The sequence below is a fragment of the Rhodamnia argentea genome, chromosome 3 (genome assembly GCF_020921035.1).
Source record: "Rhodamnia argentea isolate NSW1041297 chromosome 3, ASM2092103v1, whole genome shotgun sequence".
NCBI lineage: Eukaryota > Viridiplantae > Streptophyta > Magnoliopsida > Myrtales > Myrtaceae > Rhodamnia > Rhodamnia argentea.
In genome coordinates this window covers 24179510-24204161 of record NC_063152.1, presented here as the reverse complement: position 1 = coordinate 24204161, position 24652 = coordinate 24179510, and the positions used below count along the sequence as shown (strand labels likewise).

The 24652-nt window shown below is 40.0% G+C and overlaps 3 protein-coding genes and 1 pseudogene across 3 annotated transcripts; 3 read left to right on the top strand and 1 right to left on the bottom strand.

The window, feature by feature from the left end:
• Nucleotides 1-4570, top strand: LOC115757156 (pyrophosphate--fructose 6-phosphate 1-phosphotransferase subunit alpha 2-like). Its single transcript, XM_030697266.2, has 4 exons — nucleotides 1-20; nucleotides 1735-1783; nucleotides 3174-3338; nucleotides 4139-4570. Exons 2-4 carry the CDS (start codon nucleotides 1760-1762, stop codon nucleotides 4262-4264), a joined length of 315 nt encoding a protein of 104 aa, XP_030553126.1. The 5' UTR covers nucleotides 1-20; nucleotides 1735-1759; the 3' UTR covers nucleotides 4265-4570.
• A 5489-nt stretch (nucleotides 4571-10059) lies between these two features.
• LOC125314262 (aspartic proteinase CDR1-like) lies at nucleotides 10060-11453 on the top strand. The gene has a single exon (XM_048276181.1). It carries the CDS (start codon nucleotides 10148-10150, stop codon nucleotides 11378-11380), a length of 1233 nt encoding a protein of 410 aa, XP_048132138.1. The 5' UTR covers nucleotides 10060-10147; the 3' UTR covers nucleotides 11381-11453.
• Nucleotides 11454-13272: 1819 nt separating this feature from the next.
• On the top strand, nucleotides 13273-14594 carry LOC115757131 (annotated as a pseudogene).
• Nucleotides 14595-18238: 3644 nt separating this feature from the next.
• On the bottom strand, nucleotides 18239-23967 carry LOC115757129 (AUGMIN subunit 7). Its single transcript, XM_030697239.1, has 9 exons — nucleotides 23716-23967; nucleotides 23534-23619; nucleotides 23308-23369; nucleotides 22004-22095; nucleotides 21656-21781; nucleotides 20507-20597; nucleotides 19688-19795; nucleotides 19487-19585; nucleotides 18239-18634 (listed from the first exon to the last, which is right to left on the bottom strand). Exons 1-9 carry the CDS (start codon nucleotides 23847-23849, stop codon nucleotides 18437-18439), a joined length of 996 nt encoding a protein of 331 aa, XP_030553099.1. The 5' UTR covers nucleotides 23850-23967; the 3' UTR covers nucleotides 18239-18436.
• Between the last annotated feature and the right edge of the window lie 685 nt (nucleotides 23968-24652).

Here is a 24652-nt window from a genome sequence, read left to right as displayed (position 1 = left end):
GAGACGAAGCTTCGACCGAGGTTCCCTCCCTAAACCACTGCCATCACATGGAGCATCGATTTTTCCTTTTTTGTTTCCCTTCCTTTTCACCTGCTTTTGATTCTTCGTTTCTTCGGATATTAGCAGGCCGACAGGATTTTTGTTTGTGGGTGTAGGAGCTCGAATTTAGTCCGCTTGCCGTACTGTCAAGAGAGAGAGAGAGAGAGAGAGAGAGAGAGAGAGAAATCGCGGGTTAGTTGAGAATCTCCGGTTCGATTCTTTGTGGAAATTGTTTTCTAGTACGGCTCAGTTAGTCACCTTGAGAATTTGAGGTGGTTGAGCAAATTCAAAGTTCATAGGGGAGAAACAGAATCAGGGGAAGCTTTTCGCAACTGGGTTTTCTCTGTGATGATCAATTGGTTGCCACATGTAATAGGAGAATTTGCTCATTTCTGTAATGTGCACATTCCATCTTGCATGAGCTGCTGTCTGCTTTCCATTAGGAACTCAATCAAACCATTTTGGGATTGACTTGTAGCTCCGGTCCAGCTGTCTGTATGTTGCGTTACAAGATCGATTTGAGTTAATTGAGCAAGGTCGAGTAAGTGGGAGTGAAACTTCGACCCAAAAAAAAAAAAGGGGACAGAAACAGCGAGAGTGGGATTCAATCTTGCGATCGCGCTGTGTTTATTGTTTTAAGTTAGGAGGGAAATGAAGTAAAAAGAAAAGAAAGGAAGTGGAAGGAAAGGTAGAGATTAAGTGTCTTAGCTTGTTTGGATGTATATTGAATGGACATGATGTGGAGTGAAACAAAGTCAGTAAACGGGAATTTTTTGCTTTGGGAGATTATGGTGTATGAGATTCTCTCGGTCAAAAATATTTAGACTCAATTCAAACCTCAAGTTTGTCTGGGGCTAGTGCTGTTTGTGGTACCTCCCCATACAGCTTTTACTCGAGACAGATACCTCTTCTCTCTGCTATATGAGAAAACCTTTTGTTAGCAAAGGTCTTGATGGCTTTGAAGTCTAAATACAATCCCATAGATCAATTGAGTTGTTTGCTGCAGCTATGGTACCCTAGGCTTAAACTGTGTGTACTATTGAGGGAAATCTCTTCACAGTTCTGGAGCTGGATATCAGTGACATATTAGCAGGTGACATGTTCATTTGTAAGCGAAATCAGTGCTTTAACATGTATGTTCTAGTTGAAGGATGGAAAGTTATCGGTAACACTGCTAGATGGAGGAATGGAGTCTTAGTTCACTCTGCATGCGATTGTTCTGTATGTTCTTGAATACAGTCATAATATGTCTTTGATAGTAAAAAGACAGATGCAAAAGGATGACCAGATTACTGGAGTATGACTAATATGAAGCTGACGCTGCTTCCAAAAATTAGTAATCTGTAGGCACTGATGCATTCAAAGAACTCTTATATATGTGAATAAAAGAATCATTTCAAGGGGCGGTCTTCTTGATGTCAGAGAAGTTTGTTATTTGTGTAGCACCCACTTTTACTTATTCCTCTATTTAATTGAAATAATTTCCGTTGAACAGTACTCTATGGTTTGTCTTTTGATTATTCAAGCTAGAATATAGCTCGATTTTGCATCAGATTTTTGTCCTTTTCCTTCGTTTGCTATTGAAATTGACAATATACTAAAGGTCGTCAACATTATTCATAGTGGATGGCAAAGAGCCCAGATGATATATTGCACACCCTTCACTTTTACTCAGTTTGGAAGCCATCCTTGCAGGTGTCTACAGCAGGACAAAGGAAGAATGCCAGCAAGAACACGGCATGAAGTAAGAAGTTACCTTGCTATTCCCGCTGTGTGTGTGTCAACTGGTTCATTAAGAAAAGAGATAATTGCAAAAATCATTCTCAACTTTTCTCTCCACGTCAAGTACACTTATCACATTTCAAACTTACATTTTGTATCTTCGTAACCTAAAGGGACCTACTTGCCCTTTTGCACACTCGAGATCTACACCCAAAATGTGAATTCTAATGATGAGGATCGGTTAATTTGGAAAGAAAATGGAAAGTTGGTAAAGTATGCGTGGGTGGAGGATGCAACTTGAAATCCAATGCAAAAAGTAAAGATGTTAATTGTAGGTTTTTGAAATGTGAGGAGTGTATTTGATATCGGAGAGCAAAGTTGAGCAGGGTGTTTGTAATTTCCCTCAAAAAATTTAATTTATTGAGTTTCAAAAAGACTATTGTTGAAATTCAGAAATCCATTTAAGAAAGAGGCTTTTTACACTCTCTCCCCTTTTCGTTTCAGCTGTCATAGCACGGAGTGAGGATAAAGTAAAGTCCTCCCTGGCGATCTCTTAGTGATTTATATTTCATTAAAGTTAAGATAGACTAGTAGTCCCACAGAATCTCCATATTTTTGTGTGTGTCACAGTGACATGGGACTTTTTTTTTTTTGGGGGGGGTTGCGAAGGCAGGCGGATAGTTGGATTGTCATAGTTGAAAAAATCCAAGAGTTGACTGATGCTAATATTTTGTCCTTAATGCAAGATAAATCTGCTTCTGCTTGCTTGTGTTGGTGTTTGGCCTCAGGCCAGTTATTATTGAATGTTAAGAGATATTTAGCATCGTCAGCTTTTCTGAAGCAAGCAAGTCAGTCATAAACCAACGATTCGATGACCATTCGAATCTCCTCCATCAGTTTTCTGATCAATTATGCCATCTTGTAATGATTAATGTTGATGGAAGAACCATCAGCACTCACTCAGAAGAAATGTGGAGCCAATTGGGCTTCTATCAAAGGCTATATTTCCTAAGCAGAACTCCAATATCGGGAGTCATTTATCCTCCAAGCAGACGATGGTCTCATGTTGGGGATCATATTCTAGGAGACGGCACTTTTTCAATGAAAGTAAAATCTTGATCAGATAAAAGAAATTTGTTTGTTGAGTTAGAAATATGCATCGTCTTCTTGGAGAAGTGACAAATAATGTCTTTCTTGCAAATAAGGAGAAAATAAGGAGAATTTGAAACCTGATAATTTAATGAGGTAGAGAGAGTATCTAGACTTAACATTGCGTTAGAAAACAAGTTATGACAAATAGAGGTACTGTCACAGCTAGTTTAATCTTTTCTGTTTCTTTAGTATTTTTCCGTTATTGATTTTATTGCCTTGCAAAAGCCTCCGAGATGTCCTTTTCTGTTCTTTTGTTGCAGTATGCTGAAGTCTCATGCAATGCAGGTAAATGCAATAATCCTTTCAAAAATTTGAGACTTCATAAGATGGAGGGACCAGAATCTGATCTGTGCGCTGAGCATTTCTGTGAAGTGGACGAGGACTCCAATGAGAAAATGAAGCAGTTGCAGGGCTATATCGAGATGGTAATATTCAGCTTGCCCTTCAACTTGATTTCATGCAATTCCTTTTGGCCTATATAGCTATTTGACTGATTTTTGGTTGTGGCTAAGCTGTATCTTGTAATGAAAGCTAGTACCTTTTTGTCGATGGTCTGTATGTGAAATCATAGTGTCACATCCACTTCCTGGTCTATATAAAATTATAAATGAACAATGAAGAATACATATATTTGTTTTGACAAATTTCATGAATTAATATGATTAATTCTTCTGAGATCCAGTCTATTGTAAGTTTAATAAACCTGTTATGATTCCAGATTAATGGGGAGTCATCTACTCTTTATGCTTGAATTTTAGAGAATAAGATACTTGGTATTTCTCCTGAAGTTTTTATTTGAATGTTCAACGTAAGGATTTCTTTGGGCCGTCATATATTTGATGTAGGACTAAAAAACTCCTTTTGCCAATTTTCGGAGACTGCATTCTTGTTAATGCTACAACACTCCTGGCATCTCTCCAGTCTCCACTGCCTCTGTAACATTAAAGGTGGTCTGACATTAGATTCTCAACATATTTTTCTCAGTTTCACTACTCAATGCGCCATCTGTCGTATTCTGCTCGGCAGAAAAACTGTGAAATGCTCTTCATCCTGCAGTAAGTTCTCTTAGATGAGAAAACGTTAAATGCTCTTCATCCTCAACATTTTTATGTCATACCTGATGGCCCATGTCCTGTAGGTCTACTGATTAACTATTGCTTTCCGAAATAGATTCTTGAATTCTGCTATATGTTGACCCCTTCAGATCTATTCTGTGCCCCTTCAGGTTCAGCAGATTGTGAAACCCGGGTGCTCTCCAGAGATGGTGGAGGTGGCATTGCGTTCCATGGCCTCCCTTGTCGAATTCCTTTCCTCTGTATCCTCCAAGCCGGAGCTTGTTTCTTCACTTTAAATTGCAAATTTGGTGCTGCCAGTTAAAAAGAATATGCAGCTACAAAAGTTGGGGTGTCTCTGGGTGTATATAGCTCGACACACGAACCACTGAAGAGGGCGGAAAGCTGAACAGTGCATTGGTGGGTGAGAGAATCGGTTGTAGGTTGACAGTTGGAGCAGGGAAGGAAATTGGCATGTGTATTAGCTGCAATGTGGTTAAATTCAGTCAAGTATCAAAGTGCATGAAGCTTAAGAGATGGCTTGTTGCATGAATATTGGGTATGAGGAATTAAATTCTCCTTGAAGTCGTATCAGACTTCAGCAAGTGAATGAGGCCATTGATGACTTTCTTCGCTTTCGTAACACGGGGATATAACAGTGCATGTGGATTCAAAGTTCAGCAGAGAAGGAGTAGTAGAAACGCCCACTTTAAAGTCGGAGCTGTCCCGCCAGTATTGAGGAACGGTAAGTGAAATTGAATTGGATGAATGTGTAACATTAAAATGAAAGGATGAACTAACCGGAAGAATAGGAGTCAATGGCTGATGAGGATCCACCATTGCTAAAGTTGTCTCCGTCACTTCACTTGTCCCTATGATTCCTGAGATCGGCGTTGATACCTCCATGATGATGGCGAGGCCGCAATGAGTTCTTGTTGATATTGGCCATCTCTTGGCGAGATCTTTCCTTGACAACAACGAAAAGATGTTGGAGAGAGAGAGAGAGAGAGAGAGAGAGAGAGAGAGAGAAGCAGCGGAGACATAGCAGCCTAGACAATGACATTTCGAGGGCGATGCCATGAAGCTCGATGCGATGTGCAAGCTCCTTTGTAGCAGATGAGCTTTGGAGGAGCCTCCTTCAGAAGTGGTCACCGCTGAGATCTCGACAGTGATGGTTAGGCAGAGAGAGAGAGAGAGAGGGTGACCTAGACAATGGGGGTTCAGGATTGATGCCGAGGAGCAGCCGGGCAGCACCGCCATGGGCAAGGTTGATGCAAGGGTCGACCGACATAGAAAATGCTAAAAGTCGAAAGCAATTAGGTATCTACCTTAGGACTTGGGTTTTACAAAAGCATCTTGAGCTCGAAGTACTTGCAGAAAAGAACTACCAAACACTAAAATTTTCGGCCGAGTTACTTTGAAGGTCTAAAATTGCTTTTAGAAAAACTTTATCCAGTGCACCCCAAGGCAACCATAAAAGCGAATAAGGTACAGGTGTTGCAATATCGACTCAAGAAGATCAAGTTGAATGGCATTATTAAACGTTATGTTTTAGGTCAAGGGACAATACAGATAAGAAATTTTCCAAAATTTTACGCTCCGTTTGTTTCGCCAAAAATGAATAATTTGAAAAAATATTCTCTATGAGTGATAAATATTTTCATCATCCTAGATATAAACTAGTGGCGGTAATGAAAATATTTTTTACTGATTAATTATTCTAGATGATAAAAATTATTATTTTTAGAAAAAAAAATTTAAATCATTTATTTTTCGTCAAATAAATAGAGCTTTAGTTCAATAGAATTTGACAATGAAATCATGGGTTAAACTGTTTAATAGAGTTAGTAGTCCCGCCTCCAAGGTCTGCCTTTGCAAGGACGCTTCGGGACTCGGAAGTCGATTAGAAACAAGTCAACCCATAAAGTACGGGCCCGTTTGATAAAACTGAAAAATAAGTGTTGAAAATATAAATATCGAATATTAACTGTCGAAATCTTCGAATACTGAAAATGAAGATAAACAGTCATTTGGTAATAGATGAAAATTGGATAATGAATATTATTTTTTGGGTTAACATCACGAAAAAAAATCCCAAATTGATACACCTATAATAAATTTATCATCTGTTAATTTTCATTAAATTTTACCATCAAATTGATGAGTTTGATAATAAGTTGCAGATGACTAATTTTTTTTTCGAAGATGACTGGTTATTAGTTTGAGGTTTTTAACCCTCCGTTTGTTATAAATGTACTAGTTTTAGTTTTTTTGTGGTATTAACTCAATTTAACAGAAATTAACGGACGGTAAATTTGTTACATATGTACAATTTGAGATTTTTGGTAGTTAAAATATTAGTTTGGCAAGTGTACCAATTTGGTGATCAAAAAATCAATTTTGGGTAAATTTGTCACGAATATATCAATTTAGAGTTTTTCGTAGGATTAACCCTGTTTTTTTCTTACAAGACGAAAAAATATTAAATATTTCTGGAAGGTTTTGACAATATAATTGGTCAATCTTTGATTTCTATTAATTATTTATAGCACTTATCAAATAAGTAAGTTATTCCTCGCTTACCAGGTTAAGTGATTTTTGGCTGAAGACAATCAATTAAGCTGTATGTAATTAGAGTTCGTAAAACACGCCTAATGACATCTAAGTCGAAAAAAAATTAATTTATCTCTGACACGTTTCGCATTTTGAAGTTGAATTTATTCTACCTTTTCAGCAACCTCCTTACAATTATCTTCTTCCTCATATGGTCATGTATACTAGGAAGGAGACTCAATTGTGGACAAGCCTCCCGGTCGACATACTAAGAAGTTACATGGTCGGAGAGATATAAATTTGGAGGAGATTAACGTGGTTTGCAGTCTTTGCTTCGCGGCGGCCCGTTCATGCACGTGCAAATTTTTTTTTTTTTCGGTCATCGGGCGATACAATGAATAGGCAAATTACGAGTTTATAATCCTATAGCCTATGGATCAAATTTGTCACGATTAATGATAAGGAAAATACAATGTGTTATTGCATTGGCAAAATTCGATATTTGCTGATTGATTCTGTGAATGGATGTGAATGCCAGAGCGAAGAAACTTTTCAGAATCACTAAAACTCCATGCACGTCGGAAATATTATAACGTCCAATTTTGGAAAGTCAAATCATCTTTTTTTTTTCTACTGAACTTTTTAGATTACAATCTTTTTTTATTCCCATCCCTTGCACATTATTACAAGCTCTCAAGCATTTTCTCTGCCCATTTTAGACAAAAATATTCCCTCACTATACCAAAAAAAAAAAAAAAAAGGTTTTGAACGGCTCAAATCTCTGACCAAAAAAAAAAAAAAAAGGTTCAAATCCACAATTTCCCAATGTAAGCCACTCTCAAATGTTCATTCTATATTTGCATGATAGCTATATCTACAAATTGGACAGCTCCAATCTCGAACACAAATGAAACAGTTTAGTATTTTTTTTTTATTCGTAAAAAACATAGTAGTCACTCCGTCCTATGAACAATACATTTGGGGATAATTACAAAGCGAGTCGTAGAGCTTGTCAATTGAACAGCTCCAATTTCGTTATATTTTTAGGCTGTGTTAGGTCGTCGGGATATAAGTTAGGACGATATGATATATTTTATTCTATCATATATTTCGCAGCTGTCCAAGATAGGATAAAAGGGGATATAGCCATGATAAAAAAAAATTCTTAAGGGAGGATGTATGATAGATCATGATAGGATTTCTTAAGAGAGCGGACACGAGGAAAATCGGGATTTTCCCACAACCACCGCCTTTCCTTCACATTGGTCCGCCTCTCTAGATGGGGGGCAACTTCTCCAGCGGCGACGACCGTCAAGTGTAGCCACCTCTCTGGCGATGCCAGGCTGGGATTTTCGGTCGCAAAGATGGGTATCTCGACGACATTGTTAATTAATCGATTGTTTGGCATGATATGAGATCACGTCGGTTGTTCTTTGACTACTTAAGCCTTTCGAACATTTGAAAGAGGTCTCGACATGTTATGAAGAATTCGACATTCAAAAGGGGTCTTGACATTCAAAATGGGTCTCGACATTCGAAAGGGCTCTCTTGGACATTCGAAATGGCTCTCTATTGGACGACCTACATGAGTGCATCTTTAACTTGAGAAAAAAGGCAGAATAATTAGATTGTTTACCACTTGTTTACTCACTCGATAAGACAACGAGTAAGGTCAAAGGGTTATTATCAAAGAATTCGACTCCAAATCAAGACTCCCGATTCTATGGGATTTGCTCCATCGATGTTGTGCCCAAATTCAAATGGCACAAACCTCTGCTCATCATTAAATAATGTCTAAAGCATCTGCTTGTCCAACTTTGAATTCGTAGTTCACCAAACAATAAATAGGATATGACAAAATCATTAAATTTCTTATTTTATCACATTCAGTTCTATCATGACTAAAAATATGGACGAGCAAACGCTTCTAAAGGTCGGAGAAAAGATAAAACTACAAAAAAAAAAAAAATGGATTCCTTCGGTCGAATGAATAAATGGATAGAGTCCTATGACCTCGCTTCTTAGAGCTAGATCCAATCTCCTGGTCCCTATAAAAAATACGAATCAGAGTTTGAAGAAGGGGAAGGAGAAGGATTTACAATTATTTATTATGACCCAATCAAATACGAAATAAAATACCTAAAAATGAGGTTAAAAGAAAAACATTACACCTTTGTCATATATTCCATACATCACACTAGTAATTATTCCAAAACACACTATCAATTCTGTAAGAAAACCACTCATACCCGGTAATGCAAGGGAGGCCATCCGTTGATTGAAGGGAAGGACTCAAAAGGACCAAAGTTGACAAGCTTTAGGACTCGAAGGCACAAAATGAAAGTTTCAGAACGCAAATGCACGAAATTTGACACGAAATGAAAGTTTCGGAACGCGAATGCACGAAATTCGACACGTCTTAGGACTTGCCATGTGATTATTCCACGCATTCGCCTGCTTTTTCCCTTGCTCTAAAAACTCTTTCTCACAATTATTTTCCTTCCTCATACGGTTGTCACGAGTTTGTAATCCTGTAAAGTAAGTATGTCCATAAATCTTTAGATATCTCAGAATCACTGAAATGACATGCACATAGGGGAAAGTAACGTTAAGTTTTGGAAGGTCAATCATTTTTCTTTTCATCTCTGAAGTACTTAGATTACAATTTCTTTTAATGGCGGATACATTCACAATATCCTCTTACCACCTGTGAATCCGGAGTGAATGTGACCACCATTTTTTTCTATCAAGAAACATTGAATGCTCCTCTATCAATGAAGGCAATAGAATCATCATATCCTTATTTTCCATCCTTTGCACATAATTTATTCCAAGTAGTCCTTTCAGCCAAGTTTGGTCGAAAACTGCTAACGTGGCAGCGTGCATGGCTGGCGATGGCTAGATTGCCAGGCTATCTTCTTCTTGTGAAAATTGACCGAAAGAGCTCTAATGAAATTTCGGGCAGGTTTACAACAAAACCGACCAAAGTAGAAAGTTGAGGATTGAGTTGACATCTGTAAAATAGGTTTAAGATCGATTCGGTAACTTTCCCGCGCTATTGCATAGCAAAGAATTTGTGCTTTTGGGCGAGTGATTTTATCACAAGGTATTATAAGCAAGAGAGGGAGAGAAGAAACTTCTCAAATTTCCCTTAAACGGATCCACCCTAATAAACTTCAAACATCTCAGAATCACTGAAACGCCATGCACGTAGGGAAAGTAACGCCCAAATCATGGAATGTCAATCATTTCCTCCTCTTGAATTTGTAAAGATTAAACAATCTCTCTTAATCCAATGAGACTTTTGATTTTCTTGCCCTTTTTTTCTTAAATTTTGAGATTATATTCTCATCTTTCTATCAAGAAAATTTGGTTATTCCTTCACCATTGAAGGGCAATAAATCACCGACCCTTCAAATTTCCATCGTTTGCACATAATTACAATCTTCTCAGGCATTTCCTTGCCAATCCTATATAAATGTACGCACTTAACCAATAATCTTATAAGTTGAAACCCACAGTTTCCACCGATGGAGGAGGCCTCTCTCAAATTCCGTTCTCTCCTTTCCTTCGCTCTGATTCTTGCATCCTCAATTCTATGTGAATCCGCTTCGGATTATGGCTTTACCATGGAACTGGTCCACCGCGAGTCGCCGAGGTCCCCGTTCTACAACCCGGCCGACACCCCGTACCAACGCATGGCCAGCACTATTCGCCGGTCCATCGCCCGTGCCCACCGTCTCAACCCGAACGCTGCCGGGGAGCCCAACACGCCCTCCGCGGTGATCGTCTCCCAGAGCGGGGAGTACCTCATGAACGTCTCGCTTGGGAACCCGCCCGCGACCATCGTGGGGATCGCCGACACGGGGAGCGACCTCATATGGACGCAGTGCAAGCCGTGCACGGATTGCTTCAAGCAAGCGCCCCCGCTTTTCGACCCTAGCAAGTCCTCGACGTACAAGGACGTCTCGTGCCGCGCGTCACTGTGCGGAGCGGTCAGCCAAACCTCCTGCGGCGAAGGCGAAGCAGCGGGGCTTTGCGAGTATTCTTACTCTTATGGCGATAGTTCGTACACTCTGGGAACCCTAGCCACAGAGACCTTCACCATAGGGTCCACCTCGGGCAGGCCCGTGAGCTTCCCCAACGTGCTCTTCGGGTGCGGACACGAAAACGGCGGGAACTTCGGTGGTGGCCAAATGAACGGAATCGTCGGGCTCGGGGGTGGCGACGCCTCGCTCATTTCCCAAATGGGGAAAGCCACCGGCGGCAAATTCTCCTATTGCTTGGTGCCCTTCTTCTCGGAGCGTGGAAGATCTAGCAAATTGAACTTCGGGGCCAATGCCGTGGTTGCTGGCAGCGGCGTCGTCTCCACTCCTCTAATCCAAGGGGAGCAAAAGACCTTCTACTACCTAACCCTAGAAGCGGTAAGCGTCGGCAAAACGAGGATAGATTTTCCCTCCGAAGGCCCTTCCGCCACGGACGGAGGGAACATCATCATCGACTCGGGCACGACCTTGACGCTGCTGCCTTCAGATTTCTACACCCAGATCGAAGCCGCCATGGCCAAGTCCGTAAAGCTGCCCAGCGCGAGCGACCCGTCTCAGATCCTCAGCCTCTGTTACAAGGCCGCGACGGACGTCGGGCTCAACATCCCTACCGTGACCTTCCATTTCAAGGGCGCAGACGTGGGACTGGGCATGGCGAACTCCTTCGTTCGAGTCGCGGAGGACATCATATGCTTCACGCTGAAGCCGGGCGACATGGCGATCTACGGCAACTTGGCACAGATGAACTACTTGGTCGGATACGACACCCAGAATATGAAGTTGTCCTTCAAGCCTGTTGATTGCACCTCGAACTGATTTCTTTCATAGGGTGCGTCTTCATCCTAGGTGCTCTAGCTTTCTACTGAATAATATTCTCGTGTTCTTGTAACTAGGTGCCTTCGGTTTTTTTTTTTTGCTTAATTTTCTCCTTATTTTCTCTAGACCATGAGAATTATTTGTCATTATTAATTTGGGTTAATATTATGGAAAACCTCAAACTGGTACACCTGTTACAAATTTAACTATTTTTTTATCATGAAAAACTCCAAACTAGTATTCCAAACTATTTTTTTGTCTACGAAAAACCCTAAACTGGTATTTTTGTTGGAAATTTACTCTAAACTAATTTTTTTTTATCAAGAAAAGCCTCAAGTTGGTATATCCGTGATAAATTTACTCTCCATTATATTGGATTAATACTACGAAAAATCTCAAATTGATAAACCTATGAGAAACGGAGGCTAAAAATCCCGAATTGGTACACTCGTGAATTGCCGTATGCCATCCAACTTAACAATTTGACCATTAGATTTAACAAAAATTAACGGAGGGTAAATTTATTACATGTGTACCAATTTGAGGTAAATTTGTCACAAGTATATAGTTTGGGGTTTTTGGTGGTCAAAAGAATAATTTAGGATAAATTTATCGTGGGTGTACCGATTTGGGGTTTTCCGTGACATTAATCCTATAAATTTTCATTATCCACCGATGCTCAAGATAATCCACCTTTGCAAGATGCACTAAATTTACTGTTCAGAGTTGTAAGTTAATCTTTACTTACCAAATTAAGTGATTTTCCACTCATGATAATCAATTAAGTTGTACTTAATTAGAGGTCATCAAACTCATCTAATAATATTTAAGTATCGAAAAATAAATTAAGGAAAAAGACCTTCCTCCAACCACACTATTGATTAGTACGGGACAAAATTGAACATCACTCGCATGAAAACTTAACGAAAATTTATTTGTCCAAAGCTTTTTGGAGTTCGATTCACTTTGAGTCCATCCTTTGTTGATGGGAGTTCCATGGGACCAAAAAGTTACAAATATGTTTAACATGATCGATGATGGTCTTTGCTTAGCGGTGACATGTTCATCCATGTGCCATTTTTTTTTTTTTCTTATTTGCGGCCAGATAATATAATGTATATGCAATTTATGAGTTTATAATCCTACGTAATATGTAATGATTTTTCGTTATTAATGATAAAAAGATACAATGTGTCATGGAAGAAATTGTTCAATCAGTCCTAAACATATTATAGCATACATATGTAAACTTTTCAATTTAGTCATCAATGCTTGTGCGGGAATTCTAATGTAATCCTCTCGATCAATTTTCACCAGGAATAGCTGACGTGGCGTCATCACCGATTGTCCTACCTAATACCTCTCCAAAAGGATGACATTGGAATTTCATCCCAAATTAGGGTGTGTTTGTTGACGGAAAATTCAAGATTTGGACAACATTTTCCCATCGGAAAAATGATAGCTTGTATCGCTTACATAAATGAATAAATAAAAAGTGTTTTCATAAGTTGTTGTCAATAATGAACATATTATTCGTTGATTAATTTTTCGAAATGATATTACCAATGATTTTTTCGAAAAAGTGTTTTCCAATTCTTCAATTTCCGATTAAACAAACTCACCCTTAAAGATTCAATTGGCAAAATTGGACAGTGTTAGACTGTATTGGCATATTTACAATAGATTTAGGACTGATTAGGCAATTCTCCTAGTATTATTTTAGTGCAAGAACTTGCGTTTTTAGAAGGTCAAGCATTTTTGTCTTAATTTTTTTTTATTTTAAGATTACAAACTAATTTAGCTACGCCTGCATTCACAATTTCCTATTCAATGAGACTTTTGAATTTCTTACCCACGTTTTGTATCAAGAAACATTGAATGCTCCTCTATCGATGAAGGTAATAAATCATCGTATCCTTAATTTCCATCCTCGGCACAGCACTACAATCTCTCAGGCATTTCTTTGCCCATCCTGTCCTAAGATACGCACTTCCCAATAAGCCCAAAAAAATCACATGTTGCCTCTCAAATTTCATTTTCATATATCCGAACACGGGAAAAGTGTCAAAAAAGTCTTAAACTTATTGCATTAGTGCTAATTCAGTCTTAAACCTTTTGCATTGGTGCGAAATTGCTTGCTTGAGGGTGAGTTTGTTTGTTTGTTTGTTTTTTTTTTTTTTGTGCCAATTCAGTCCGAAACCGGTTGTAATACGGGGACCGTACGGCCAATGCTATTTGCCATTCCATTTTCCGGGTCAACCGTCTCAACTAGAACACGCCCTCCGAGGTGCTCGCCTCCAACAACGGGGACTACCTCATGAACATCTCGCTCGGGAACCAGCCCGTGACTATCGTGGGGATCGTCGACATAGGGAGCGACCTCATATGGACGCAGTGTGAGCTGTGCACGGATGCCTCAAGCAAGCAACCCCGCCATTCGACCCTCGCGTGTCCTCGACGTAGAAGGACATCTCCTGCCAAACGCCGACGTGCAGAGCGATCGGCCAAACCTCCTGCGGCGGACGAGCGGGGCTTTGCGAATATTCTTACTCACATCCCAATTGGGGAAAGCTACCGACGGGAAATTCTCCTATTGCTCGGTGCCCTGTTCCTCGGATCGTAAGGTCTCTAGCAAATTGAACTTCGGGGCCGACGCCGTGGCCACTGGCCCCGGCACCGTCTCCAATCCTTTAGTCCAAAAGGACCTAAAGACTTTCTACTATCTAACCCTAGAAGCAGTGAGCGTCGAAAAGACGAGGATAGAATTCACATCCAACGGCTCTTTCGCTCCCCGCGGACCAAGGAAACATCTTCATCGACTCAGGCACGACCTTGACGCTGCTGCCTCTGGATTTCTATGCCAAGATTGAAGCCGCCATGGTCGAGTCCGTGAAATTGCCCCGGGCAAACGACCCCGTCTCAGTTCCTTAGCCTTTGTTACAAGGCCAAGAAAGACGTAGAGCTCGCCATTCCTACCGCGACGTTCCACTTCAAGGGGGCGGATGTGGGACTGAGCTCAGCGAACACCTTCGTACGAGTCGCGGAGGACATCGTATGCCTGGCGATGAAGCCGAGCATGGTGAGGATCTACGGCAACTTGGCGCAGATGAACAACTTGATCGGATACGACACTCGGAATATGAGGTTGTCCTTCAAGCCTGCCGATTGCACCTTGCACTACTTCTTTCATATGGCGCGGCTTTTTAAATCTTAGGGGAACTTATGGAAGATCAATCCCAATTGTTACTGAATAATATTCTCGTGCTCTTGTGAGCTGGTGCCTCCTTTGTATTCTTCCTTTCTCTAGATCATATAGCGGAATGTTCTATTCCTGTAGTGTGCGGGTTTCACTTAGACACTAGTTTGACGGGAAAATTATCCAAAAAGTCCTCAATCTATTGCACTTCTACTAATTCAATTCTAAACATTTCAATTTTACTAATTAAATCATAAACTTTTAGGAAAATTTCAAAAAATGGCCCCAAGTGTTCTCAATTTTTCAAATAAAAGTTTGAAGTGGACATTATTCCAAATAAGGACTTGAAGTGCTTAAATCGTTTAAAAAAAGTGCCACAACCAAGGGCAACTCAGTCCTTTAATTATTTTTTATTTTTTTTCTCTTTTTCTTTTCTTTTTCTTGTCTCTCTTTCCTTTTCCCTCCCCTCTCCATCTCCATCGCCACCACCATACACGTTGCGGCTGCCACTCCTGCATACCCGTCCCCTTCCCTCCCCTCCGGCCATTCCCGCATCCCCCTCGCCTCCCCTCCGGCACAGCTGCTGGCCACCGAGAAGAAAAAAGAGAGAGATTCTCTCTGCAGCCGTCCCTCATCAACTCTGGGCCACCGCTAAGTCGCCGGTGTGGTGCTTCAATCCCGCTGGACTACACCGCGATCGCCGATACGGATCACTGACGGTCACAAACTCAAACACGTATGCGGGCAAACGCAACCAAGATAAACGGAAAGCCACGAAACTGAGCCCAAAGACGAACCAAACTCGAGGAAAACTCAACGATCTCAGTGAAGACCTCCCGTTGAACTCATGGTAGGCGTCTGCCGAAGAGAGGACTCCGACTCGCTCGCTCACACTAGCTCATGGAGGCGATGAAGGTCGTCTGGGTAGCATCGGCGGATGGCCGCGAAGGATCGACTAGCTGGGCTAGCGTCGTGATGGTTGGGACTGCTTCTTTTCTCTCACTCTCATTTTTTGTTGTAGTTCTGTGACGTTTGAAGCATGGGAGTGTGGTAGTAGGAGGGGTTATGCGAAGCTGAACCAGAGGGAGCAGGAGACTTGTTTCCTTTTCTCTTCTTTTTCCAAACTTCTTCTTCATCATTCTCGGCCTCTCAACCGAACTCGCCCTGCCTTTGTGAGCTCTCTCTCCGCGTTGGTTCGCTCAGAACGACCCCCACGTCTAGAAACAAGGCAGAAGAAAGGCGTCACCTGTCCGAGAAGGATCAGTTTCGGTGAAGATCATCGAATGACGAAGCTTGAGGGGCGTTGAGAATCCTTCCTGTTTTTTTTGGTTGCTTAGTTGAGCTCTCTAAAGTCTCCTTGGAAGCTCCTTTCTTTTTATTTTTCTTACTCTCAGTCGCCCCGACAGAACCAGGGGAGGGGAGGGGATGCGAAACTGGCAGTGACAGTGTGTATGGTGGTGGCGAAGGAGATGGAGAGGGGAGAGAAGAGGAAATAGCAAAGAAAAAGAAAAGAAAAAGAGAAAAAAAATTAAATGACTAAATTGCCCTTGGTTTAGGCCTTTTTTTTTAAACGATTTAAGCATTTCAGGCCCTTATTTGAAAAATTAAAGGCACTTGAGGCCATTTTTTGAAATTTTCCCTAAACCTTTTGACAATTTGCCAATTGAGTCCTATCTCCGAGCAAATGCTGATGTGGACGCCGATCGCCCAAAGTGGCATAGCCAACGCCGACGTAGATAGTATTTTTAATTTTTTAAAAAATTTAAAAGAATTTATTACTTTTCGAACTTTATTTTTCTTTTTTTTTTCTTTTTTATCTTCTTTTTTTCTGTTTTTTAAATTGTGACCCTCGCCGGTCAAGTAGGCCTTGCCTGTGGCTAGCGAGGCCACGAAAGCCCCGGGCAAGGCCATCGCTACTTCGCCAGCCGCGGGCACCAAGGCCCTCGCCATACCTAGGCGAGAAGGGCCTTCACGGTGGGTTGACCCTCGCCGGCACAATGAAAAGAAAAATAAAGTGAACAAAGAAAAGAATATATATATTTGATCAATTATAAAAATTGTCTAAATCAAGACTGACCGTCCCACGTAGGGCAACCGACGTCCACATCGGTGATTTCCGGCTAATATGACTCGATTGGCAAGTTATCAAAATATATAAACTCAATTAGCAAAATTTTAAAAAGAAAAATTGAATTGGCAAAAGTGTAATAAATTTAGGACATTTTGAAGAATTTCCCTCGGTTCGACTTCCTCCTGTCTTAACAAAACGGTAGTTTATGTCTAAGTAAAACCCCACTTCTAACTTTCAAATTATCGTAACGTAAACGAATATACCAAATTGCTCCTCTTTCCGGGCGTTTCAAACAAACAACCTCATAAACAAATCACAAAACTGGTGCCTCGTGTGATCTGAGAGAGAGATTGGAAAATTAGGTTATGTAAAGCAGGGGTTTTTCCGGGTAGAAAAATTCGGCTTCTGTTAGTAAAAGCACAATATAAACAAATATGAGATATTTTGACCCCAAAAAAAAAAAACTAATATGAGATATGATTTGGTGTTCGACCACAAAATTTCCGCTCCGTTTGTTTCATAAAATAAAAAAACATAATGAAATAGAAAAAAAAATTTAACGAATTATTTGCTGAATAATGACGTTATTTTCCTTTGTTCGGCAAAAATAACAAAACGAGTTTTGTGAATTTGGAGAATAATTTCAGCCGTTTGAAATATGAAATCGATTTGTGCTTTTTCTTGAAGAATGGATTGTCTTTTTTGGAGCACTTTGTTGCATTGTTTGATTTATACTGCTTTATTGGATAGCTATGTGTTGGATTGATGCCTCTCTAATTCACGTGTAACTACTTCAGCAAGATCGACGCGATTTCAAGTCCGATTTTTAGAGAAATTTTTCACAAGTAGTTGGCGGGCTTGTCATAACAAGCATCACCGATCCAAATTGATCTGCTAGCTCCAACCATATCAGCAGAACTAGCAGTAGAGAGCAAATAAATAAACAAAAAAATCCTTGTATCTTACACCAGAAAATGGATAAGAGCATGAAGAAATCATGATCTCAACAGAATCCAATAGAGAGAGAGGCACACATACACACATCTAGGTGATGGATGAGCTCTCCTTCAGGTCCGAGATCGAGCAGGTCTGGACTCGGACAGGGTGGCCACGGTTTCCTATACGGTGGCTGCAGGAGGCAGACGAAGAAGAGGGAGCCACTGATAAAGCTCACAACTGCGGCAAGAACTGCTTGGAGGTTGAGTAAGTCAGAGAGAGAGAGAGATTGGGAGTTCAGTTAGATGACAGAGGAGAGTCTGAGGAGAACATAGAAGTTGACTGACTATAGAGAGAAGAGGAAGGTGAAAAAGACTTGAGGGGAAAACCATCAATGAGGTTTGCTTCAATGGAAGATGAGTCATTTCAGTCGGACTCGCTTCGTGGAAGAAGCTACTTGGGAAACTTGCGACTCCAGAAATAGAAGATGCGCAGAGATATTGAAATAAGAAGTTAGAAGGGTATTTCCGATATTCCCATCTCCCATTCAAAGCCGGAGTTGGTGAATGCTGTCACGGCAAGCTCTGATGAGCGATTGTGAGCAGTTCTTGCAAACAAAGTCCAAAGATCTACATAAAATGTGACAATCCTTATCTAAATCAAACCCAATTTTTTTCTTCCTTAGGCCAACGAGCAGCAAGTACAATATACAGGGAATTGACAATCTCCCTAACTATGCAAATGTGGTTACTCTAGCGCGAAATTGCATCTCTTTCCAAATAGGAATAAGGTGGTGCAATTTAGAACTCATTAGCAGAAAACAATCAGAGTAACTTCTCACTGTACAACTTGATCATGAGAGCACACCCTCGCCTCTTTCACGGGCAATGGAGGCCGAAAGAATACCAAGGTCGCGATTTAAGAATGTTAATGCAGATTCACATTCTGAGATTATTCTTGTGACAGAGGAGGGTTCGCCAGAGGCCGTTTCAGACAACCCAACAGCCAGAGCTGCATATGAATCTCTGAGATTCCTCAAGTTACCAAGGAACTGCAGAAAGTTTTAGCAATGGATAAGGTTAAAGATGCTTGAGGGATGTTGAGTCCATCCAGGATATAAGTTAAGTCATAGAAACTAATGAAACCTACCGAACTGACAGAACCACTACCTTTGCAGAAATTTCAGTATGCAATATTAATCCAACTCGAGGATTGAACACTATGAATCGATTATTCTAGGTTAGCTCTCAAGTGACATCCCATTAAGAAATTCAAGTATATATAACAAATATCTTTTTTCAGAGTTGAAAGTTGTTAACTTTTGACTATATGCGCATGCAAAAGTTTTATCAGAGAGAGAGAGAGAGAGAGAGGGAGAGATCCCTTTTGCATAAGTTGCAGCATCTTGATGCAAAATTGACATGCGAAAACATGCATGAATTTTGAATATATCAATAAGCTTATGCATAACCCACACAAAGCTTCTCTTAAGATTTTATAGTTTAAAATTAACACCATGGCCAGCTATGACAATCATAGCATGTGATTTTCGCATGTATAACACATGCAAGAAAAGTAGATATCTTAATACATCTAATGTGATGGTTAAACTATCCCTCCCTTGTGGTAGTTTTCCTGTCATTGATTGGAGAGTGCCATGTTTCTTAGGAACACAACACATCGCTAGAAAACAAGAAAACTCTTGCTCAATAAATACTTCATGCAAACCAAAACTAAGGGCCTTCTAAGTTTTGTACCATTTTCCACCTTATCAACATTCAACTTATGATTCACCTCGTGTATAAATTTTGGCAGATCCTATGGCAGAATTCAATGCAGCTAAAAGAAGTGATAGAGTATGTGAGATTCCATCAGAGCCTGTATTTGAAAAGCATTCGCATACCTTCAGAAGCATCTTGTACGCTTCCAATAAGCGATTAGCGGCTGGTCCAAACCCATGGAGTTGGGGCACCTCCATCATGTGTGTCCAAGGGCGAATTTCCTACAAACAGAAAGTAGCACAGCTGTGTCCCTGACAAGAGGCCACCTTTGAAAAATGGATTGAAAGAGAGGAAATCAAATGAAGGCATGAAACTATGAAAACCTTGGTATAGATCATATTGAATGTTCTCGCAGTTTCTAGAAAAGATTCCAAGTGTGCACGTAGTTGTGCTTCAACTTCTGTGTACTCCTCATCTGGGTTGTAAGCATGCTGAGACAAAAAAAAATCTATAAGACTTAAGGAAAAGGTTATAAGGATAACTTAAAAACTGATGAGCACCATAAGAAATATGACTCAGAAATGTTCTAGAAGTGTCTCTAAGAAGAATAAACTAGATAAAAATGAGGAAGTCAGAAATATCCAGGAAAACATGAAAAATAGAACATTCCAAATACTGATCTAGTGACACGATGCTGCTATAATCAGGGACAAACACATAAAACTATCTGAATGAAAATTTTGTAGATGTTAAAAGGATATAACAACCTATTTTTACTTCCTTGCAATTCTAATTAGGCCAACAATGACCAGTATAGCTGAGCTCTAACTTGCACTCGATAAGAGTCAGCCACCAAAAAATTCAACATAAATAAATTACTTATGCAGAAATTCCTTTCCTAGCCTATGATATGTTGAGAGCCTAGAAGATGCATTTGACCTTGACTCTCCGGAAGCCAGGTAATTGAAAGCACAAAGCAGGCTATTGTTGGAAGGATTACTGGTGTAAATAGAAACTTCATCCGAGTTAAAACAGGCAAGAACTCCAATGGCTGACAGTATTACATTATACACATCACAATTGCATCAGGAAGAGAGAAACTTCACATATAATAGTAGTAACCAGGGAGCTGTTCCACAAACCATCAATGTGAAATATATTAAAAATTTATAAGCGAATGAGGCAAAGGATATTGGGCAAACCTTTGATGCTAAATCATCCACTTTCTGTTGTAGATTCATGAGTATCTTTGATTGTTCGGAAAGCTTTGCCTCTAACTCCGAAACATCTGGCCTGCAAATGTACTTTGGTTAAAAGGAATTCAATTTTACTACATGCGACTGAAAGTTTCATTCAAATATTCTTTTCCTCAATAGTAAGCAATAATCGCAGTTTACCCTGCTCAAAAATGGCGTCAGGCACAATTTATCCCGGTCTCGATTTTTCCTATCCTCCCTTCACACATTTTAAGTCTATCGCGAAACTGACATTGGCACTCCAAGGCCTACATGCCAAAAACACCCCATTACATAATGGAATTTCCCCCTCAACTACAAAGACCTGCAACGTCCTCCCTATCCTTTCAACTTTTTCTAGTAGCCTGCTGAAATTCAATTGTGCAGACAAATACCTATTAGTCAGTTTCTCGTTTCCATGATGTATGTCTTATCTGTTTTTTCAGACTTAAAACTATGGGACATACAGTTGACAAGAATAATCGAGGCTAAAGACCCAAAAAAGTGAAACCCACCATATGCAACTTCTTAAAAATAACGAATTCATGAATTGCCTTCGCGTATTAATGCCGAGTGTAAAAGATGCAAGTTTGGCGTTACTTTACGCTCATTGCAATGTCAAATTAGTTCAGTCTCAGAGTCCTTATTTAGTCAATATATTTTTTTTGGTCGAATATTTAGTCAATATATTACACCACAGTTGTTTGATGAAATTGACTAATTCACACTCGATGCAACTGTTCTGATTCGAACTTGACGTCAGCACCCCTATTTCATAAAAAATGAGAGAATTGTGAAATCGGGAGTAATTAAAAAGCAAAACGACGATGCATACTGCGACTCATTGACTACTTGTAACAAACTAAAAGCTACGGAGTACAATTGCCATGAGTGGGAAAAATTAAAAAAATGATTGTTGATCAATGGAAGGGACCTGAAATTAGATATAAGAGTACTGATCGATATCTTCGAGTAGCCTAGATATTAGGAGGTAATTGCAAAAATCAAACTAGGATTTAGTTCACCACATATTTCAGTGCCGAAGAACTGCATTCTAGCAGTAACAGAGAAATTATAACACGATCAGGCGTCGCGAACAAGAAGCAGAAGTCTTACAATGGATACATAGATTGAATCTGGACGTCAGCAGGGAACAGCTTGCACTCCTCCGAAAAAATCTGAGCTTGCTTTTCTGCGATAGAGTCTATTAGTTGAATATCCTTTGCTGCTTGCTCATCCACACTGCAAAAGACAATATCAAATGCCAATTCAGAAGACGACTTTTTCCAACATTCAATTCGCGTCTATATAAAATGAAGTCGTCCATATTCCCTAGAGATGGGTGTGCCAGTCCCTAGATAGTCCATTTCTAGAAGATTTTAATTAATTTCAAGCGTCTTAATAATCTCGTGCAATGGCTATATTAGGGTTAGAATCCAGTAAACATCAACCAACAAAGCCCACCTCCACTCAGCATTATCAGCATAAATGCTTGCCTCAACAAGATCTACCATTAGCTGAAGCATTTCAGTGCGATCTTCATAAGTTCCTCTTCCCTGCAACAAAACCATATCTTACTCATCAGAAGCTAAAATAGAAGTACTTAAAATGTTGCTAAGCCACATTACTCGAGAAGACAAATGCAACAACAATCATTCCAGGGATTCTTTAACCAGAAAATTGTGTTTACCCAACTTAAAATGGATAAAGGATGCTCCTTAATATACGTAGTACTGCACCAATGTTTTGGTGCATGAAACAGCAGTGCGAATTATTGTTTATAGTCCAACATTTAGTGAATTAAACCCTCACACGGATATCATCAAAATCTAATGATTCTCGATTACACTCATACAGTTGAATTGAGCCAACATGTTCTTGATCATACCTCGACTTGCTCTTCTCAGTGCTAGGTGTTATAGCAATTACTATTTATAGATGAAGATATTCAAATGCTCTATCCTTCAAAAGAAACCAATGTCCAGATGTATAATCGCTTTAAAATGAATTATCTATCAGAGGATTCAGTATAAACTGAGTACAAGAACGCAAGAAGATCCATGTAGCCAACCCATCAGGAGAGAAAAGGTTCTGTCCCTCTTCTTCTGTTTAGACAAGTACAGGTTCATCCTTGCCTAGCATACTAAAGCTACTGAACACACATCCATACAACATGCAGATAAGACAGCAGATACTATCAGCATATACACATCATCCACGTCCACACACTCACCCAACATCCACATGCACACACTCACACACTGTGTGCGCAAATCCGAGCACAGAGACAACTCCAACATAGGCACGATCACGCATAACCATGAGCATGCGGTAACAGTCACCTCTCCTCATCTCCCAATCATCTCAGTACGTTTTTTCACAAACTGCTTCAGTATGACTGACTTTGCAACACATGGATCAATCTATGAAAAGCCAATACTTCAACATGCTTCAAATATTCAGAATGTTCTACTGCTTCATAAGATCCCAATGCCACATAACTCGGAACGTCTCCAATTTTTCTGCATTTTGCGGGCCTCAGCCCGTTCTAATTGCTCCAGATATTATATTAATGCATTAGGAATTTAACAAGTCTATCAAGAACATCTACAGTAGACTACTTATGTGTATCTCTCGCAGGGAAAAAAAAAACGATATTATCATGGCAACTCCACACATGAATTTTGACATGGCAGATTGATTTATTAACGTGATGCAGGTAAGTTCACAAACACTGAATTGATCAAACCTAGAGAAAGATCATTAACCTGTATAACTTCCGTGTCGACTGTTGTCGTTATACCCAGAAACTTCGCAATCTCTGCCAAATCTGTTTAAGTCAAAGGACAAAAAAATGCCAGTGAATTGCAAAAGCCAACGACTTTAGAAAGGAAGAGAGATGCCCAGTAGATAAGAGAAGGCATAAGGGTTGGATGCGATAAGCGATGAGAAGGGTCTTGAAATGGTGAAATTCGAGGGAGCGAAGGGGCACACATTGTATGCGAGAGGTCTCCTCGTCGCGATCCATGGCATCGCCCTGCAGATTTTGCTGCGAGAACGGCGATTTGTCGCCCAGGAGCCTGCGAGTTCCGGCAGAAAGCACGAAGGAACGCGAGCTGTCATGCACCGTCGGAATCGATCGATGGATCGAGAGAGAGAGAGAGATAGAGAGAGACCTGAAGAAGAGCCATTCGAGGAGAGCGTAGCGCTCCATGCCGGCGAAGAGGAGGGACTGAGCGGGGGCATTGGCTCTCGGGTAGTTCAGCATCGCCAGCTTCTTCTGTATCTCCTCCATCTGCTTCGCTGCCATTTTCTCCACGGGGTCTCTCAGCTTTCAGAGAGTTGCGATCTGGTAGTTTTCAGAAAGACGATGAACAGAAACAATCGGACGGCTCCGTCCCCCTGCACGGGGACGGAATCGGACGGCGCTAAAAAAATAAGAAAAAATAGACGACCATGTGCTTGTCACGTGACTTCAAGTTTTGTGCCCGTTGCTGTTGATATTTGAAATTAGGCTCCGATTGGTCCAACAAATATGAATGATTCGAAAAATATCTTTTTAAAAAATTAATAATATTCATTTAAAACAATTAATAAAAAATAATTTCAATATTGAAAACAGTTCATGTTCAGAATTTTGCGAGAACAATGAAAATATTTTTAATTTTTTTATTTTTATAATCAATACAAGCATTATTTTTCAAAAAAAATATTTTTCGAAATATCAGTTCTCGGTGAAATAAACGGAGCATGTCTTTTCAATGTTTAGGACATCGCTCCCCGAAATATCGCTTCGTTATTTTCATTTTGGCATTCATTAGAAGCTTTACCCTTTGAATGATTTTTCCAAATCTAACCACACTTTGGACCCATCGGTCGAGTAACAAATTTTGTTTATTTTGCTTCACTTATGGTCTCTCCAATTTAGCCTCAAATTTTAAAACCATCACGTAACCAACCAAATTAATTTTGCATTTCATTTATTAAAGAAAAACGATGCCTTACAGAGTTAATATGACAAAGCACGGTATAATAAATAGCCTAGTATCCAAAAAAAATTCCCAACTTTAGCATATATCCTAATTATATTCAAAAAAAAAAATTTCTTATAAA